The sequence below is a fragment of the Malus domestica genome, chromosome 13 (assembly GCF_042453785.1).
Source record: "Malus domestica chromosome 13, GDT2T_hap1".
In the NCBI taxonomy this organism is placed as follows: domain Eukaryota; kingdom Viridiplantae; phylum Streptophyta; class Magnoliopsida; order Rosales; family Rosaceae; genus Malus; species Malus domestica.
The window spans coordinates 4,056,545-4,075,103 of record NC_091673.1 but is presented as its reverse complement, the minus strand read 5'-3'; the positions used below and the strand labels follow the sequence as shown (position 1 = coordinate 4,075,103).

Below are 18,559 nucleotides of genomic sequence, written 5' to 3'. Positions count from 1 at the left end.
GCATTTAACTTAAAAAGGGAAATAAAAAAAGCCCTAAGCAGGCCGTGAGTAGAATACTAAAGATGGCGTGAGTCAGAAAACGTTTAACTTAAAAAGGGAAATAAAAAAAGCGCTAGAAGGAGGGTTCGAACCTCCGACCTTGTGGTTAACAGCCACACGCTCTAACCAGCTGAGCTATTCCAGCAATTGAGAGTGTGTTCTACATACAAATATTTACATTTTGACTAAACACCAATACATACCTTGTAAAGGAGCTGAAAACCAAATTCAAGTTCCTGGAGATTATGAGCTAAACCACAGCACGAGGTAGAAGAGAAAGTTTGAATCTTTGGAATTTGGAGTTTGGATGAGAGATTGTGGAGAAAACTAGAAGCTCTCACTCTCCTTCTCCTCCTTCCACACAGAAGAGGAAGACCCTTCTCCTCAACACCTGAAATCCCAACCCTCTACTCCTTCCTCCAACCTTCAATCTTTGCCCTCAAGAGGGCCCCACCTCCCTCTTCCTCCCTCCAGTCCCACAGCGACCTCCCAACCCCGCCGCCCGAAACCCTGACCCCCGACCACATCGCCGCCCTCTAGACCGCCCTCCACAAGTCCCTCATAACCCACAACACTGATGCGGCCTGGAAGTCCTTCAAGACCGTCACCGGCACCTCCGCCTTCCCCAGTAAGTCGCTCACCAATTCTCTAATTACCCATTTGTCCTCGCTCGGGGACACTCACAATCTCAAGAGGGCTTTTGCCACCACTGTTTATGTCGTGGATAAATACCCAGGATATTTGGAGTTTAAAACTGTTGGGTTTGTGCTGGATGCTATGAAATGTGCCAATACTGCTGCCCCTGCTTTTGCTTTGGTTAAATGCATGTTCAAGAACCGGTTTTTCTTGCCGTTTAGTGTGTTGGGCAATGTACTTGTTGAGATCAGTAGGGAAAATGGTAACTTTGTCGCGTTCTTACGGGTTTCTGAAGAGAATTGTAGGATTGCTTTGGATGAGAAGTTGGAGTTTTTGAACCCGGGTTTGGCTGCTTGTAATGCGGCGTTGGAGGGGTGTTGTCGTGAGCTTGAATCGTTGAGTGATGCCGAAAAAGCTGTTGAAACGATTGCGGTTTTGGGGATTGGGCCTGATGAGTCGAGTTCTGGTTTTCTTGCTCATTTGTATGCATTGAAGGGTGGGTTTCGTTTTTCGGATAAAAGGGTGTTTCGGAGCAGTTTGATTAATGGCTATGTTAAGTGATGGAGATGGCGAATGTCTGAATTTGGGTGAAGAAACTCGCAAGGCCGACATTGGTATCCAAGTACATAAATTTCACTACTTTTTTTTCCAAATCATCTTAGTTTCTGTGTAATTATTTGCAAAGTAATGGCTGAATATTAATATGATTTTAAGCAATCGACGAGCAGTTCAGACGCACACTTGCCTTGATTTATTGCAGTGGGATCACCTTCAGTCTTCTGTTCATTTTCATACTGCATTTGCATGTGCTGGTAGCAGTGTAAAAGGCTGTGAAAGCAATCAGCATCGTCCTTGGTGGGGCTGACATACCGCGTCAGATTGGTAAGCCGATACAGAAACTTGTTCACACACTCGAGCACCTTCTCTTGTAGTTTATGGAGTTGATTTCCCTCCTTGTCTACATCCTTTTGAAAATTGGAGTTTTAACTAAACATTTTCGTTATTGTTTATTTTTAACGAAAAAGACATTTTTACTTTAAAAAATCACTCTTAGTACTATTCACTTACAATATTTTTTTTGTTCTTTTGATTAAAATTCAAAATTTTCAAGTTATTTTCATTAATTTTTTTTGAAAATCCATATTGCTTCAGAGCTAGAACCCACAAGAAAACAGAGGCTCTGCTTTTTAGGAAGAAAAATTAGGTAGGGCACCGAAAAGAACACTTTCTTCTGTCCTCCTTGACAAATAAAACTTTATCATGTGAAAGTTGAAACTCTTCTTGCATTACTTTGCTCTCGTGTCTTCATTTGAACATCTCCAACTCCTCCAAAACCCTTCTTCTCCTATGCCGCCGTCGGCCTCAGAAACCCTACTTCTCATCGCCATTTTCTTCTTGCTTCCTCTGGACACCCTCTCGTCCGTCATCCACGCAGGCCATGCCATCCCTCTCACTGGTATGTGTGAGGACGCATGCGGTGCAATCCCAGTAAAGTTCCCATTCGGTACCGGATTTGGTTGCGGCCACCCTGAATTTATCAGATACATCAAATGCAGCTCAGGAACACTTCAATTCTCCACCGGAACCGGCATCTACACCATTTCCTCCATAGACTACAACAGCAGCACCATCATTGTCACAGATCCACTCATGTCAACATGTTCCTCCATGCAAAATTCAGGTAGTTTTAGCTTGGACAAGTCCAGTCCTTTCACTATAGGAGAGCAAAACATCTTCGTTTTGCTCGGCTGCTCAACGACATCCCCGGTGTTTGATCCAAACGAAGACTTGTGTGACACTGGATCCGGTACCCGGGTGTGTAGAGGGTTGTACTCTTGCAAGGGGGTTGCCGGCATTGGACTGCCACAGAATGCGCCGATTTCCACCTGTTGTGTTTATGATTCTGAAATCGTGGTTGGCTCAGGTTATGCACTGGATCTTCCAAAGCTCCAGTGCTCTTCTTATACATCAGTTTACGAGTTTGGAGACGAAGGCGATCCGACGAAATGGAGATTTGGGATTTCTTTGCAATATAATGATTCTTACCACACAAATAAATGCAAGGATTGTGAAACCAGTGGAGGGATTTGTGGATTTGCTGGTTTGGATCAGTCATTTGCTTGTATTTGCAGGAGTGGTGTTAACACCACCACAAATTGTTTTGGGCGAGGTCAGTAATTAATTATTGCAATTATTAGGTGATTTAGTTCAATTAAACTAATTAATTATCTCTGGTTAATGCTTTTGAACTTCTGATATGATTAGGGTACGCTTGGAGTGGGGCAGTGGATCTGGATTTTCAAGTTAACACCATTATTGGCGGTACCTTTTTTGACTTTCTTTGTTTGATGTTTCACCTTTCCTCACAAAAAGTCTCTTTTCGCAAAGGAGGCTGATTGTCTGCCCTCCCATTACCATGCATTTCTCGTTCCCTTTTACATTGTGCGGTTACGATTAAGTTATATTAATATTTTATATTAATTTTTTATAAAGATAATAAGACATGTTAATGTAGTTTAACCGTAATCGCACAAATAGAAGAGGACGAGAAGGGCATGGTAAAAGGAGGACGGACAATCTGCCTCCTTTGGCAAAAGCATTTACCTTTAATGTCTGCTTCTCTAGTTATTTGCGTAATTATATAACGTTCCTCTCACAATAACTCGTCACAACTCACGATCATGTAAGAGGCGACGACGGCAGAATTGTATACAACCGTTATATGCGAGAACTTTACCTCAATTTTTGGTTGCAGGACTTTTGCTCTCGTGGGCCTTGCTATTTATATGTAATCAGCAGATAGAGCTCCAAGACCTGCTGTAGTTACTTTTGGGGAAGGCAGTAGGGATATGGATGGCACCTGTAATATTTATTTACATATGCAATTTATTTGTTCATCTTCTAGATATTGAATTGATGTAATCTCACGTCCTTCCTAGTTCCTACGAAGGAATTTGACCAAAAAAATGCAAACTTAAAATCCGTTACGCTTTCAGTGGTTCATTTACTCTTCCTTTGAAGAAAGTATGTCCTGGATCTAACTATATGACCACGTCATCCATCCAACCATCCCCGGGCCCGTCGCCGTCTGAGTCCGACTGCCGCTCCCCCTTAGCTAGGAGAGAATGAAGGCGGAGAGACAAATGCATAAAATAAAGAGAGTAGAAATAAATCTGTTGTATTTATATGTTTTTTTATGTCCCCAATCACGTTTGGAGAGTAGTAGGTAGAAAGCACACCTATCAAATCTGGTAGCTTTGCTTGAAATGCAGGGCATTAACAAGGATAATTGGAAGATAAGTGAGTGAAAGGTTCATTATCGCTTACCATAAGCTTCTAAGTATGTCTTATGTCCTCAGGTTAATTGGATAAATTTCGCCCCACCCGCCCCCTGATTAGCAAATCATCACCTTGAAGTTACACAAACCATTCCTCTTTTATCTATTCCTACATGAAAATGGAATCTTAAAATATTCCTCCCTAATTTGGGATCTTAAATGTTCCCATCTGAATTTGGAATCCAAATTCATCAAGAAAAAGTTAGATACCACCTGAAATTGGTTGTCCTAATTCCTCAAGGAAAACCTAATTTCCTACTTCCACCTGCATGCATGCGAACACTATATAATAACGACATCAGCTATCGTCAACATTCACATCACTATTCATCGTTGTCGATCAATCCAACACAAAGCTCCTAATTCAGACACAAAGTGCTTCTCTCTTGCCACGATGGCCGACGGTGTTACTTCTACGAAGTTCTTTCTCATTGCTCTTTTACTCTATACTGTCACCGCCGTTACCTCTCAAGTTGCAACCACAAATAATTATGCGTCTGACGAAGCCATTCTCATAACCGTGGACCAGTCCGGCAAAGGAGATTACTGGAAAATACAGGACGCCATTGATGCCGTGCCGTCGAATAATGCGGAGAATGTGTACATTGCAGTTAAACCTGGAACATACACTGAAAAAATTTGGGTGCCTGCAGATAAGCCATTTATTACGATAGCCGGCGCGGGGTCGGGCGAGACGATAATAACATGGAGTCAGGGCGGGGAGATATACGACACTCCAACCTTCACCGTCCTGGCTTCTGATTTTACAGGACGAACCCTCACAATTCAGAACACGTACGGGAAAGGAGCTCGAGCGGTGGCACTTAGGGCTTCCGGAGATAGGGCAGCATTCTACGATTGCAGTATCAAGTCGTATCAAGATACCCTACTTTCCGAAAACGGCAAGCAGTACTACAGAAACTGCTACATCGAAGGAGCCGTCGACTTCATATTCGGAAGCTCAGCCGCCCTTTTCCAGAACTGCCACTTGCACTCGACTGCGGATGAGGTCGGATTCATAACCGCCCACCGGAGGGACAACGCTTCAGAGAACTTGGGCTTCAGTTTCGTGGGGTGCAAGATAAGCGGCTTATCAAAGACAACCCTAGGACGGCCATGGAGCCCCTATTCCAGGGTTATCTTTGCCCTTACGCACATGTCGAATGTCGTTGCGCCGCAAGGTTGGGACGACTGGGGTCGGTCGCCCGACGAACTGAGTACTGTCTACTTCGGACAGTACAGATGTTGGGGAGCGGGAGCCGATACGTCGCAGAGAGTTAAGTGGGCCCGGGAACTTACGTTCCAAGAGGCTGCGCCGCTTATGACGAGTGGCTTCATTGGTGGCACATACTGGTTAAGGCAAGCTCCGACCAGGTTCAAGAGTATAAGTGCACTCCGTTCTTCAAATGTCACGGCTGCTGGAAATAACTAAGGTTTTGTACTAATTCACAAAGAAAGTGAAAAACACGGAGTAGGTTGTGGTACATATTTGTATTAAGTTTGAAGGTTTTTTTCTTCACTAAACTGTGATGTTATTAAGGGCTTACATATGAATTGAATTTTAATTGTATTTTATATTGGATGTGACTATAAGTGTTTTAGTCGTTAGATTTGATTACCATAACTGTTTAGAATATCTGTTTTTATAGTTCATTACCACAGCTGCAACAGAATAGTGATATTCTAAACGGTTCATTAACATTTTTAAAATAGTGAGAGATTATGCTAATTAATCAAGTATATTAGTGACTAATCATGCTAATTAACCTGTTTTAATTTGCTATCCAATTAGAACGTGCTGTGTACGTTTATGTGGTAGTTCAGTGCACCTGCTATATATTACCTTATTTTTTTCATAGTTTCTAGATTTCCTTCAATATTTAATACCTAAACTACAAAGTGCAATACCAATACTTAAGGATAAAAAAAATTGAGATTAGAAAGCAGGTAAGAACACTGTACAATCTAGCAGGATGACCAACTTCCCAATTTGACTCCCAGATTAGAACACTGCTCGGCTCCTCACGTGTTAAGAAATTATTCTTCCTTAATTGTTAATTATAATCTAACACGTATGGAAAAATTTCTCGCTATAACCGCTTTAAATTCTCATATGCGTGCAAGGAAGAACGACACCTTACATGACCAACCGTTAATATAACCGTTGTGGATTCGCTCTCATTGTGTTTCCTTAGACAACACCACCAACCCTTGTTGAAGGAAGAGTAAAATTGGATCTCCTCCCTTTTCTTCTTCTTTTCGATCAAGACAGAAAATTCATCAAAAACCCTTTTCTCATGTGAGTTTTGAAGATCAGAATTGGCCAGAAATATAGGCTTTTATATGGATTTATGGATTGTAGCAGCAGCAACAGTCACTGGGGCTGGTTATGTGGCGAAGTGCTACTGGCACAGATGGTTTTCCAGAGCAACGGAAGGTGATCAGTGATCAGTCAGTTCATGATGGTGAGGAGGTGACTGAGTCTTCTGGTGAGTTGGTTTCTGATTATGTTGTGGCAGAAAAAGCTGGGTTCTAAATAAAGGCAGATTTCTTGGAGTTAAATCAAAAGGGCTTTCTCTAAAAGCACTTAATTCTACAGAAAGCTGCCTATTGGCTCAGGTGGTGTTGTACTGGGAAAATGCTAGAGTGGAGGAGGATGCGTACAGCTCATCATGTGCATCACCTTGTATTTTGGCAATGAGGCCATTTTTGGGTAACAGTGGGAGCCAAGTCAATGACGTATGGTTAGAGAGTGAGGAAAAGGCGCGGTGGCGGCTGGGGAGGAGGAGGAAGAGGAGATGCAGCCGCTGAACTAAACCAGTGGCCGGCGGCCCATTTGGTTCACAAGGTCTTACGTTATTCTTATTAGGAATCTGTTATCGAGACTTTAAAAAAGTCATCGTGTACTATTTTGGAGTAGTAATAACAATTCCGTTCTATCCACATGTAGTTTTTTGTTTATTCTGCATACATATTTGGCTTAATTTTTCTTGCTTTTCCAGGTTCAAGAAATGGAATGCTTCTCTTCTTTGTTGGAGTAATACATACTGAGAAGCAGATCATCACCTCCTTCAATGTACAAGAACTGGAGAAATCGAACAATTGTGTTGCGAAAAGGCTCGATGATCAAACGGAGGATGATGCTGAAACAATGAGAAAAATTGAGGCAGAGCTCCTTGCCGAACTAGAGCTTTTGGAAATGAACGCTCAGGAGGAAATTAACAAAGGTGTGTCGCCTCAGGAGCTGAGTTTGCGTCTGTATAAAGTGACTGAGTCGAGGCTCGAAGCACGAATCATGGTGCTTGAGGCATTAGAACGTGAATATAACATGTTCAGTAGAATCAATACATGTAAAATCAATTGGATTTTTCTTCTCCCTGATAAACAACATTCAGTTTCACCATTAGAATGTGAATCGTCAATTTCATACTTTACAAGGGAAAGATCCTTTTATACCTAAAATAAATCAGAAAAGAGAAGTACAGGAACCCACAGGCAACACCACTGAAAACCAAAACCCAATTGAATGTAGATGGATTATCGAAAACAGTGGAGGGTAAATTCATTCCAAATACTGCTGTAACAGCGGCAAAAACAGTAGCCAAGAAGGTAGCCGCTGTAAGGAGCAACTCAAACTGTATCAGATGGTTCTGAACATTGCCCTGTCCCATATAAAGCGCAATATTAGAATTCACTTGTGCATGTATTGTAGTAATTAAGAAAGTGGAAGCAGTTAATCACTCCTTACCAGTTTAAAGTTAATCAAGTCTTCGGTATCATCTATGTATTCTTTCAGCTGCATCACCAAAACAAGATATAAGCTTGTGTCAATCACTTATTGCCAGTTTAATATTTAATCAAATCTTCGTATCACCAATGCCTTCTTTCAAGCTGCATCATCAATAAATATATATATATTCACTGAGCATAAAACATCTCCTACCGATGACAACTTGCTGAGAGTATGGTCGATGGCAACAAAGTACGCTTCAAGCAGCATTTCCAGTTTATCAATGTTTTCTCCAAAATTAGATGAACTCAATAAGCTTCCATTCCTGCTTGAACTCACAAAACTTGTAAAAGCCCTTTGCAATTTATGTGCTCCACTGAGTGACCTCACTGGAGAAACAGGAGCAGATTTTGAAACAATTGTTTCCTCGCCTGATGTGTTAGTTTGAAAACAAAGGTCACTTAAGGGATAACCCTCTGACCTTTGTTTCTTCTCAGTAAGGTACATCTCAGCCATGTCACCGTCATCATCCATGAGATGTTCTATTTCGTCACGGACCTATAATGAATTAAAAGCAATTGAATTGTGGAGATGAAGAGCAAAGAAATGTATATTATGAAAAATTTGCTCTCTAAAGTAGAAATGAATGAGAGAAAAATGAAGATGCTACTACTCCACTTGAGGTTCAGAGAGAAAATTTTTGGGTGCCAATAGAATCACCTTACCTTTTGAACTCGTTGAGTCAATGCAAGAAGGTGACCTTTGAGTCTACGCACACGCTCCAGATTAACAGTGTTTATTGATGATGCTAGTTCATCCAGCACAGGGTATATCTCCATTTGCAGTTCCCTTACCTATCACATTGATGAACTTCATTAATGTAATGGGCTTGTGCTGATAATGATTCCTGCTTCATTTTCCTAGTTTTTGTCAATTTTTACTTCATCTGATATACAAGTTCACAATAAAATTACATATAGAGTTCTGAATGACAACAAATACACGACTAGGGACTCTACCAAATTTAGGGAGAGCTATACCGCCAGAACGTAGTGAACAAAGAACTTCCTGGGGATAAATGAAGCATGTACCAAAATTAGTTGATAGGTTGTGCTGCAAATAGATTGATACCTGAGCATCTAGAGACATGCAGGTTAGTTCCAGAGCCAGCTCCAATGCTCTAAACTCGAAAGGCAAGTCATCTGAATCAAATTAGACTCGTCAGAAATGCATTCGACATTGAATTTTTACTTTGGCAATAAAAAAAAATACAAAGGAAAATAAAGGCTTAAATTTGGGTGGAGAAATAAGTGGTCGCTTACTTTTTGTGGAAACCTATTTTGCTATCAGATAAGATGTTTTTAGAAATGGTATAAAAAGGTTATCACTCACATACATTGGAAAAGGAGTAAACCCCAAGGCAGTAAAAGATATCAGATATCAGGTAGATTAGTTTCCAATTCCATACCAGATTGATCTTTGTTTGACTCTAGGCGTTTGCACAATTCAGACTTGTACTGAACAACACATCCATCCAGGGAATTCATCAGGATAACCTCATCAGCGGTGATTATACACCTGATCTGTTCAAGACTAACAACAATAGCTCTCTCCCTTCCTAATATTGTAGAAGGGTATATGAACAAAGGATCCAAAAGTCGGAGATCTCTTCCAGGCAACGAACAATGTCTCATTATAGTAGCCTTGTCAAGCTCCAAAATGCTTATATTCCCAAGCGGATCAATCTTTATCCAAGACCGACTTCCGTGACCTCTCTTCTTCAGTCCCTGAATACCAGACAGCCCACGAACTCCATGTGCATTTAACTGAGCGCTTTCAGTGTTGTTAGAGGAGGTGGATTCTAGAAGATCAGAAGGAAGTAAAGGGGTTCGAGATTGCGATCTTTCCATCGGATTTTATTCACCCTGCTTTGGGTTCTAATCCAAAATCTGGAAGAAGGCAACTTCCACGTTGGTGCATATCAATCGGTACTAAAATGCAAGCCAAATCAACCACATTCATGTCTGAGCAACCTATTTATAAGCGGATTTCTATGTATGAAAGCGCAACCACCATATCTATGCCCATTCATGTTCTTGGTACATGTCTTAAGTCGAATCTGAAAAATTGTAAATTCAACTGTATAATTTCATCAAAAATACAAATAAAAGCAAGCAACTTTGAGTGTGGAAAGTATCAGTGGATGAAATCTACTCAATACAAAGAAGAAAAGAACGGAACTTTAAAATCATCTTGAGTTGATTCAGTTTCTACAAAAACAAAAAACAATAAAGCTCAAATAGTCTCAAGAAACAGCTAAATCCAATCCAGTCCAATCCAACCAGACCAATCCAATCCAAACCAAACCAATTCAATTCAATATTCAATCCAATCCATCATTAGCTCAAACTATACAGTTTCCTAAGCAATCAGAGTAATGCACAGAAGGAAATCAGAAAATGACAGAGAATCTGAGAAAACCCAGATGGGAAAATCGAAGAATTAACGGAAATTACCTAGAGGAAAGAGCTCGGGATTCCGACCTGGGATTGGAAATGTTCAGTAGCTCAAGATTGAGAGAAGCGAAGGATGTGCTTCCTGGTCTCAGTGAACAGAGGAGGCCGATGACAGTACTCCGGGAAAGCCGAGATAGCATCCAACTTCCGTACCCGCCCCCGTTTACTTTTTTTTTTCTGTTTTTTCTTTTAATCTATATAGTAATAATTGGAGAATTTTAATGGTTGTTTGCTAATCAGATCAACACTGTACACGTCTGCTTAATTTTGGTTTTAAATTTTTATAAAATGATCTTGATATATATATATATATATTTTTTTTTTTTTAATAAATAATATTATCTACCCTGCTTAGTAGGAAAAACTATCTTAATATATTTAGGTAACTCTCATCAAATTCATTTTAACAGCAGTTTGAAAAATTAGAGTGAACAATAACTTTTTGCCTATGTAAAAAATTACCGACAAAATATATAAAAAGTATATAATTTTATTTCATTAGAAGACAACTTTTTTTAACAAAAAAATACTATTATTAAGGGAAAAAAAAAGGAATCCAGATGAGGAGGGGTGTGGATGGGTGGTATGGAATTTCGCATGTATTTTTCAGGGGGCAGGGTGGAGTGGGGAATTTTCCATGCGAATCTAGTCTAATGGCAAAGGTGGAATCGATGTGGGTGGTTTTGTTGACTTGTATTCATATGGGAATTGATTCTGTTTAGATTGAATCACATTCTAAAATACTTGTGGATGTGATTAACGGCAAGGCTCAATCAAATGTTACAATTGAAGCACTCTTTCTTGATATTCAATATGTGAAGCAGCGGCTAAGATTAGTGGATGTCATTTTTGCTCCTTATATTTGTAATACAGAAATACATCTAGTGACCGGGAGACTCTTATGGATGAGACTATTTCGAGTCATAGTGATTGTTTAATGCTTTAGCTTCTAATGTGAACATTTCAATTCGAATCAAATAAAATTCTTTCCTTTGATAAAAAAAAAAGAAAAAAAGAAGAAAATGATTTGAAGTTGTTACGGTAATTTAAGAATGAAAAGTTTCAAGTGCCGATGTAAAAAACTTACCGACAAAATATATAAAAGATATATAATTATATTTCATTAAATGACAACTTTTTAACAAGAAAATACTATTATTACCTGCACGCACAACTCTAAAACATTTTCACCGATTGGTCGTTGCCAGTAACACCTTCTCGAATAGTAAAAAACCCAAGCTTTGCATAAAGCTTCATCTTCTCGTTTCAAACTCAAAGTTCTTCTACTAACTCTTAGAGCAATTTCACCCTTAAAGACTTTACGTCAGTACCCAGCGTATTTATTCACTCAAGTGAACAGTAATAGATTCCAATGAACAGTAATATGCCAAAACATCTTTACCTCTAAAACTAAATAGTCTAGTCAATTTTATTAATTTTTATTATAAAATAATAATTTGATTTATTACAATATTATCAATTTTATTAAACCCCATTTATCCACCACTCCCACTCCCCCTCAAAACCTCACCATGTTGCGCCGCTCCTGGAACCTCCCTTTGCATCTCTCTCTCCCTCTCTCTCTTTCTCTCCCCATTCGGATTTAAGGAACTCTTCTGGTCTTTCCCACAGAAAAATGAAACACCGCAGCAGCAGTAAGGTTCCTCGGCCCACCTTTTCCATCCTCAACTGGTTTTTCTCGGAAAATCAATCAAACAGCCAATAGATCTCACAAAAATCAAAGTAACCAGTTCTTCCTCATGGGTTCCATTGGAAGGTGGTATTTTTCTATCCAAAATTTCAGAAAATTAATCTCTTGAGCTCGGTATTGCAAATTGTGATATGGGTTTTTCTTGGTTTGCCGGGTTGCTTTCTGGGTTTGTTTATATCGTTGTTCTGTTATGCTGCAGCTCAGAATAGGAGGTTGTCACGGTTGATGGCTCGACATGTAGGTCTGTCGATTTTGAGCCGGTCTCTTGCCTGGCTTGGGCTGGATGCCAGCCTATCTGCTGGGTTGGAGGGGAAGGCATGGGTACCTCTTAAGGAAATCTTGAAACTTCCTTAACATGGAAAAAGAAAATTATATTATATTATATTATATATAGATATATATATGGGATAGAATCAAGAAACAAATATTTTTACAAATATTTTTACACTCTTTTTAAGCCATTTGATTACATGACATCTAACGATTCTTATTTATTTATTAAATGACACGGATGTTTATGTGAATTTTAACTAATATTAAAGAAAAAGTAAAACTGAAAAAAAAAACATAAAATATGGATAAGTAAATATATAATTAAAAATGAAAGATAATTTAAATGAAATTGGTTCCCCTATTCCCATTTCGATCAAGACTTGGATTCAAACTTTGAACCCTAATAAAAAAAAGTCATGAAACTTCATCTTTGCTGACGAGGAAGCTTGATGTCATCACCATCACAATCATAAAATTGGGTGTAGTCAAAGTTAAGAAGTGGATTTTGATCCTTATCATTGATTTGATGATTTTGATCAAGATTGGATGGACTAGCTGGTGAAGAAGCCGCGGTGGGATCGGTGACAAAGTAGTCTAGCTGGTGATCTTGTGTAACAAAGTAGTGTGCCTGATCAGCGAAACCAATTGTACTAGTCTGCGGCGAATCATATTGAGAGGAATCTGTACCACTACTTGGGTCTTGTGTACTGGAGTAGTAATATTATCGCATGTCCATCGAAGCATTGTTCACAAAACCATCGTGCTAAACGTAGTATTCTTGTCTAGCCATGCCTAGTGAAAGATGCCATAGTTGGGTCTGCATTAGAATTTGGTTGGGAAATACATGCTGCTTCTGCAATTAAATCATATGGCCTCGCCATAGCTGTCATTGGTGTCATTGGTTCTTGTGTATCATGGTAGTATTGTGGCAAGTGCATTTGCTGCTGTTGATTGTCTGGCATAGCTAGTGATGAAGAAGCCACAGTTCAGTCTTGTGTAACAAGGTATCGTTGCTGCTCAGTGAGCCCAGTCGGCAAGTTTGTAACGTTCACATGATCGATAGTAGTAGTTGTCTACTCCTGCTGCAGTGGAACATCATATCTATTAATAACCTCATAGTACTGTGCTGGCTCATGATAGTATTGTGGCTGATCCACATTAGTCACAGCAATACTACTACTAGTACTAGTTGCATTAATATTAGTCTGCTGCTGCTGCTGATTGTAGTGATCAATACTAACCTCAGAAGACATGGGAGCCACATAAGATTCATTAATATTCTCTGATAGCCTTTGAATCTTGTTGCTCTTGGATTGAACCACTCGAGTAGCCTCCTCGCGATCATGATCCCGATTTCAGTTAAATTATCTTTTTTTTTTTTAATTTTCCAGATTTTTTGTTTTATTCAGTTTTATTTTATCTTTAATATTAGTTAAAATCCATATAAGCATCTATGTCATTTAATGAATAAATAATAATCATTGAATGTTATGTAATCAAAATGTTTAAAAAGAGTGTAAAAGTATTTGTAAAAATATTTGTCCCTCGATTCTATCCCTATATATATATATTGAACAAACGGTATTGTGGAGAAGTAGGCTAAGCCTCACAATGGGCTAACAATAATGTGGTTCAAATTTGCTTTTGATAAGAATCGAACTAAAACATTTCACTTACAAATAGAGAAGAATACCACTAGACCATAATACTATAACAAATGAACTGAGTATATAAACCAATAAACTAAATATTAAAACTTTCTTTCAACTCGCACATAACACTCTAATTTCAAACACACACATGATGCACACCAACCACTTCCAACACACACTTGACTAAATTTACTTAAACAAATTTGTCGTGTTAAAATCGATATGTTGCCGCTAACGCCGCTAAATCAACCCTTTTATTACTTCCATTATCAAACTATATGTCATGTTAAGTCTTATAGGTTCGATTTTGTAGAATTTGACCCATTTTATCATTGAGCGAAATGTACAAAATAAATCAGATTGAATCATATTGATCCTAATCTAAACAAATTTGTCATGTTAAAATCGATATGTTGCCGCTAACGCCGCTAAATCAACCCTTTTATTACTTCCATTATCAAACTATATGTCATGTTAAGTCTTATAGGTTCGATTTTGTAGAATTTGACCCATTTTATAATTGAGCGAAATGTACAAAATAAATCAGATTGAAACATATTGATCCTAATCTAAACAAATTGTCACAACGTCCTTGTTTTACGTGGCCTCTCCATATTGGATGAGCACGGCGACCGGAATTAAAGCCTACCATAAGATAGGCCTTCAACACCCAAATAAGGGAGAAATTTTTAGTTGTGACGGGAATACGGATGGTATAAAATTTTAATTTTTAAGTTATTAACCTTTTAACACATATAACCCACAATTTATATAAAAATATATGGTATACCACTTCGTGACGGTCATACTGAAAAATCTATCCAAAGAAGGTAAGGGAAAGTTAAAGATGGCGCGAAAGGCTTCCAGATACAGATAGAACCCAAAGAAACGCCGAAAGTTTCGCTACGCCTTCCATCACCAGATTTTCCCACTCACAAACCCTAATTCCAAAACCACAAATTCAGATATTCAAGGGCGACAACTTTCAGCTCCAAGTTTGTTTAATTTTTTTTTTCAAAATTAGGGTTTGGCAATCAAAGTGCTTCTCCTCTCTCACATATTCAATTTGTTTTTATTTTTTATTTTTTTTTCTAAAAGTTTTAATTTATATTTCTTGGGAATTTAGTCATTCAATTGAGGCGAGGTTAGGTTTATTCTACCAAAAATATATATAATACCGAGGTGAGGAGGAGACACAGGAATGCTGATCCCTGGGAGGATCATTTGGAAATTCGGAAATTTAAGGGCTTATTTCTTATGATTCAGGTGAGCTTAATTATTTTCTTCATTTTTAATCAATTTGAATTTAGCTCCCGAATTCATATCTTTTATTTTAAAATTAAATTTTATAATAATTTTTTTGGGGATGGACATTTTTTTTCTCAGTTTTTTTATTTAATTTTTGTTGCCATATGAAATGATGAAAATGTCTGCAGATGATAAGCAATGCAGGTAAACTGGTAATTGTTGACATGATGAACTCATAAAATGTATATATTTTATGGTCTTAAAAGTTATAAAATTGATAATGACCTATTATTTAGATAGGTCTGTTTCGCGAAACATTTCCTAAATTGAAAATCATAGCTAGGTTTTATTGAAATAATATTGGCATTTGATGGCAAACTTTATCAAGTATTTCTGTTACGAAATTTGTTTCGTGCATGTTTCAGTTATGGACTTGGAACCCGGAAGCAGCAGAAATAGTAAGCGTTCGGAAAGAGTTGTTGATGGAAGTGGAGGCAGTAAGCGTTCGGAAAGACCAAAGGTTCGTGATGGGAGTGATGACAGTAGCCATTTAACAAGACGTCCAGAGGCCACTGCTAATGAAGGTGGTCGTGTCCCGACCAGAAAGCTAGTCTCCATATCCTCTTTGTCATCTTTGGCATCAGACTCGTCATTGGAAGATCTCTTCCAAGTGGATACAAACAGAACTACCACTTCAACACATGCTTCTTCTCTCCCTCAACATCATGACTCTAGCTCTGTAGGTCCTGCATCAACGTCCCGAGCTTCTGATGTCACCCATGGGTCCATGGTGCCCGGTTTGTCACCAACAGAATCCCCTTCAATCCAAATGATGGATCGGTGTGGAGGAGGATATGATCCTTACAGGATCCCGTCTTCTGTGTTTTCAAGAAGTAAATCCAACAAAGAATTGGAATGGAGTGTTGCATCAAATGAGTCGCTTTTTAGCATTCATTTAGGAAACAATAGCTTTTCAAGAGACCACATACTTTTGCTCGGTGATTTGGTTAAGTCTGGGGAACTGAACAAATCAGGCGAGTTGTTTGCACTCAATCCGGCCCCTCATGTTCCAGTGGTAGAAATTGAAAGCGATAGGATTGAAGAAGTAAGGATTGAAGAAGTGAAGATTGAAGAAGTGAGGATTGAAGAAGTGAGGGAATCTGGAGTTGGAGTGGCAGATGAGACCATTAAGAACACTGCAAGAGCAAATGCTGAAGATCATAGCGAGGGAAGGGTGCCTGCACCAACTGGACCCGTAAAATCCCCTACCCTCTCTCGCCGTTCTGATGCGAGTGGAACTAGCACACGCTCTTTTGCCTTCCCAATGTACGTCTATATACATTTTCTAAGGTGAATTATGCATGGTTGTACCCTACTTTTCTCATGGATGTAATGCATTGTTATTTTAGGATGAGCATACATGCAGTTTCATATATATACTGCAGATTTGGCGTTCGCGCAACAATTTCTAGTATTATACATGACCGTGCACACACAAAATTCAGGCATATGCATGCCTACATAATTTATTGGCTAAGATTCAAAACCCTGAACTTAGTCCATGAAGAATGCACCCTTTGTTTATTGCAGAACAAAGAAGCGTGCGTGGCCATTGCGCTGCTGTTCTAACTGTAGCCGGGCGTTCTGCTATGTTACATGGCCAAGCTGCTATTGTTCGAACTGCAGCTGGGCGTTCTGCTATTCTTGGAACCGTTTCCAAAAGAGAGTGTGTTGTGTTTCTTCAACCATGTATGCATGTCATTTTAACTATGGGGGCCATTCGTCGGGCTTTAAGTGAAAACATAACTTTTCTTCAACAAAATATTTTCCTTTACTCAGCATCATGACTGCACTGTAATCTTTCCGTTTCTCCTGAAATTCATGGTCTGTGAATGTTATGTACATTATGTTATGCAGATTGTCAGATGGGATGACAGATAGGATGAAAAGTTCCGTGAAGGTTACACAATTTGCCGAAGAGCAGTGCCTGGAGCCGGAGCCGCAGCGGCCGCCACCACCAGTCCTCTTACCGCCTAAAAAAGTGACCAAATCAAAAGCCTCCTATTGGCTTTGTTGCTTTTCTTGGTGCAAGTGGGGTTGTTCTTGTCGCCGGCGTCGATGTCGATGTTTTTCTTGTTGTTGCTGTTGTTGAGAAATGTAAGCGCTATGGATTATGTAAGCCTCCTCCTTGTCCATATAATGATTTCCTAACCTTCCCTTCATATACATGTACTGAGAAAAGAATGTATAGTTTACACGAGATTGTTAGCGAATTCAGTCGCTGATCGATAGTTAGGGGCGTTTTCTACGTCAGATAACCTAGTTGCAAGAACTTCTAATGTTACTAGTTTCAGGTTCAAATTTTTCTCACCGGCGTACCGTGTAACTGTAGTATACAGTAGGTTAAATGCATTTTATAATGCATGCATTAGCATACAACAGGGAAAATTGTGCGCTCCCTTTTCTGAATACCACCTAAATTTGGCAAATGGGTCCTGTCGTGTTCGTATTACTTTCGTGTCATGCCTATTATCTTAAGGGATCGTATCGTGTCAAACCATTTTTCTAACAAGTTCTTAACAAGTGATCCGTAACATTCCGATTCATTAACGGGTTGTGTCGTTTCGTGTCAGGTTAGTCATGCAAGAAATTCGTCATGTCTAATGTATATACTGGCAAACGATATCTTATTAAGTTCTTAATGGGTGATCTAATAACGATCCAATTAGTTAATGAATTCTTAACAAGTGCTCTGGTAACAAACCAACTTTTTGACAGGTTAACTCGAAACTTGTTATGTCCTTGTCAAGTCAACAACTCGTGCAAAAAATTACCATACCTAATACCACCCGAAATTTGTAACGATACGCGTTCAAAGGCATGCTTTGTATAAACTTTGATAGAAAAAACTCTAACATCATTCTCTCAGTTCACACTCGTCATTCTCTCAGTTCACACTCGCAATAAGACGGTGGAAATAACAATACTCGGCTGCCCACTTTCAATAGGGGATTCAGGATTAGAACGTTGGGGGATCCTAGTGTTAAAAGTCTATATTTTTTTAATAGAAAAAGAGAGTGCGAAGCAGGCAAAATAAATTTCAGTTTATTTGTTGAGGCATTTCGTTAAACACTTGGTGGGCTTATTGTCAACCGAAGTTGCACACATTTAAACAGATATCAACGCATGCCAAAGCAATCTGATAAGTGATATCGAGAGAATTTGTTGAGTGCTCTCGACGTAACATTTTAGGAAATGCCGAAATATGCCTAGCTGGCATAACCTGATTTACAAAATTTTATACTTATAATCAAAGCGGCTGATATTATAAATTACTCTGTAAAAATCAATTGTCATCAACTATTCACTTGCACCTAAGTTCAAATTCTTATCTCTTAGATGGGATTAGAGTAGTT

The 18,559-nt window shown here is 39.0% G+C and overlaps 4 protein-coding genes and 1 non-coding gene across 11 annotated transcripts; 3 read left to right on the top strand and 2 right to left on the bottom strand.

The window, feature by feature from the left end:
- Positions 1-110: 110 nt before the first annotated feature.
- TRNAN-GUU (transfer RNA asparagine (anticodon GUU)) lies at positions 111-184 on the bottom strand. The gene has a single exon. It is a non-coding gene; the product is annotated as a tRNA-Asn (tRNA).
- Positions 185-233: 49 nt separating this feature from the next.
- Positions 234-3,670, top strand: LOC103414439 (LEAF RUST 10 DISEASE-RESISTANCE LOCUS RECEPTOR-LIKE PROTEIN KINASE-like 1.5). Of its 2 annotated transcripts, none has more exons than XM_029091622.2 (4): positions 234-1,297; positions 1,390-2,845; positions 2,941-2,997; positions 3,431-3,670. In XM_029091622.2, the coding sequence occupies exons 2-4, from the start codon at positions 2,023-2,025 to the stop codon at positions 3,496-3,498; spliced, it is 948 nt and encodes a 315-aa protein (XP_028947455.2). In that variant the 5' UTR covers positions 234-1,297; positions 1,390-2,022; the 3' UTR covers positions 3,499-3,670. The 2 variants fall into 2 exon arrangements, with proteins under 2 accessions (XP_028947455.2, XP_028947454.2); XM_029091621.2 differs by having other exon boundaries at positions 264-1,297; positions 1,436-2,845.
- Positions 3,671-4,370: 700 nt separating this feature from the next.
- Positions 4,371-5,559, top strand: LOC139187417 (putative pectinesterase 11). The gene has a single exon (XM_070810769.1). It carries the CDS (start codon positions 4,408-4,410, stop codon positions 5,443-5,445), a length of 1,038 nt encoding a protein of 345 aa, XP_070666870.1. The 5' UTR covers positions 4,371-4,407; the 3' UTR covers positions 5,446-5,559.
- A 1,799-nt stretch (positions 5,560-7,358) lies between these two features.
- Positions 7,359-10,902, bottom strand: LOC103451763 (magnesium transporter MRS2-5). 3 transcript variants are annotated; one of them, XM_008391188.4, is made up of 7 exons: positions 10,260-10,902; positions 9,212-9,862; positions 8,875-8,945; positions 8,469-8,597; positions 7,957-8,301; positions 7,762-7,809; positions 7,359-7,675 (listed from the first exon to the last, which is right to left on the bottom strand). In XM_008391188.4, exons 2-7 carry the CDS (start codon positions 9,651-9,653, stop codon positions 7,445-7,447), a joined length of 1,266 nt encoding a protein of 421 aa, XP_008389410.1. In that variant the 5' UTR covers positions 9,654-9,862; positions 10,260-10,902; the 3' UTR covers positions 7,359-7,444. The 3 variants fall into 3 exon arrangements, with proteins under 3 accessions (XP_008389410.1, XP_017192673.1, XP_008389411.1); XM_017337184.3 differs by having other exon boundaries at positions 9,212-9,692; positions 10,260-10,889; XM_008391189.4 differs by having other exon boundaries at positions 9,212-9,882; positions 10,260-10,435.
- A 3,963-nt stretch (positions 10,903-14,865) lies between these two features.
- Positions 14,866-17,513, top strand: LOC103414279 (uncharacterized). Of its 4 annotated transcripts, none has more exons than XM_070811521.1 (4): positions 14,866-15,161; positions 15,569-16,493; positions 16,734-16,892; positions 17,061-17,513. In XM_070811521.1, the coding sequence occupies exons 2-4, from the start codon at positions 15,571-15,573 to the stop codon at positions 17,293-17,295; spliced, it is 1,317 nt and encodes a 438-aa protein (XP_070667622.1). In that variant the 5' UTR covers positions 14,866-15,161; positions 15,569-15,570; the 3' UTR covers positions 17,296-17,513. The 4 variants fall into 4 exon arrangements, with proteins under 4 accessions (XP_070667622.1, XP_028947329.1, XP_028947330.1 ...); XM_029091496.2 differs by having other exon boundaries at positions 14,867-15,161; positions 15,569-16,469; XM_029091497.2 differs by lacking the exon at positions 16,734-16,892 and having other exon boundaries at positions 14,869-15,161.
- Positions 17,514-18,559: the final 1,046 nt, after the last annotated feature.

What these genes read in the sequence shown, in the direction of transcription:
- LOC103414439 (XM_029091622.2), top strand. Translation starts at nt 2,023, where the DNA reads ATGCCGCCGTCGGCCTCAGAAACCCTACTTCTCATCGCCATTTTCTTC. An exon ending in CACAAATTGTTTTGGGCGAG is followed by an intron (nt 2,846 to 2,940) that starts GTCAGTAATTAA and finishes TGATATGATTAG; the next exon opens with GGTACGCTTGGAGTGGGGCA. An exon ending in AGTTAACACCATTATTGGCG is followed by an intron (nt 2,998 to 3,430) that starts GTACCTTTTTTG and finishes TTTTGGTTGCAG; the next exon opens with GACTTTTGCTCTCGTGGGCC.
- LOC139187417 (XM_070810769.1), top strand. Translation starts at nt 4,408, where the DNA reads ATGGCCGACGGTGTTACTTCTACGAAGTTCTTTCTCATTGCTCTTTTA.
- LOC103451763 (XM_008391188.4), bottom strand. Translation starts at nt 9,653, where the DNA reads ATGGAAAGATCGCAATCTCGAACCCCTTTACTTCCTTCTGATCTTCTA. An exon ending in TGACTCAACGAGTTCAAAAG is followed by an intron (nt 8,302 to 8,468) that starts GTAAGGTGATTC and finishes AATTCATTATAG; the next exon opens with GTCCGTGACGAAATAGAACA. An exon ending in ACTTGATTAACTTTAAACTG is followed by an intron (nt 7,676 to 7,761) that starts GTAAGGAGTGAT and finishes TATATGGGACAG; the next exon opens with GGCAATGTTCAGAACCATCT.
- LOC103414279 (XM_070811521.1), top strand. Translation starts at nt 15,571, where the DNA reads ATGGACTTGGAACCCGGAAGCAGCAGAAATAGTAAGCGTTCGGAAAGA. An exon ending in GTCTATATACATTTTCTAAG is followed by an intron (nt 16,494 to 16,733) that starts GTGAATTATGCA and finishes TGTTTATTGCAG; the next exon opens with AACAAAGAAGCGTGCGTGGC. An exon ending in TGTTGTGTTTCTTCAACCAT is followed by an intron (nt 16,893 to 17,060) that starts GTATGCATGTCA and finishes TATGTTATGCAG; the next exon opens with ATTGTCAGATGGGATGACAG.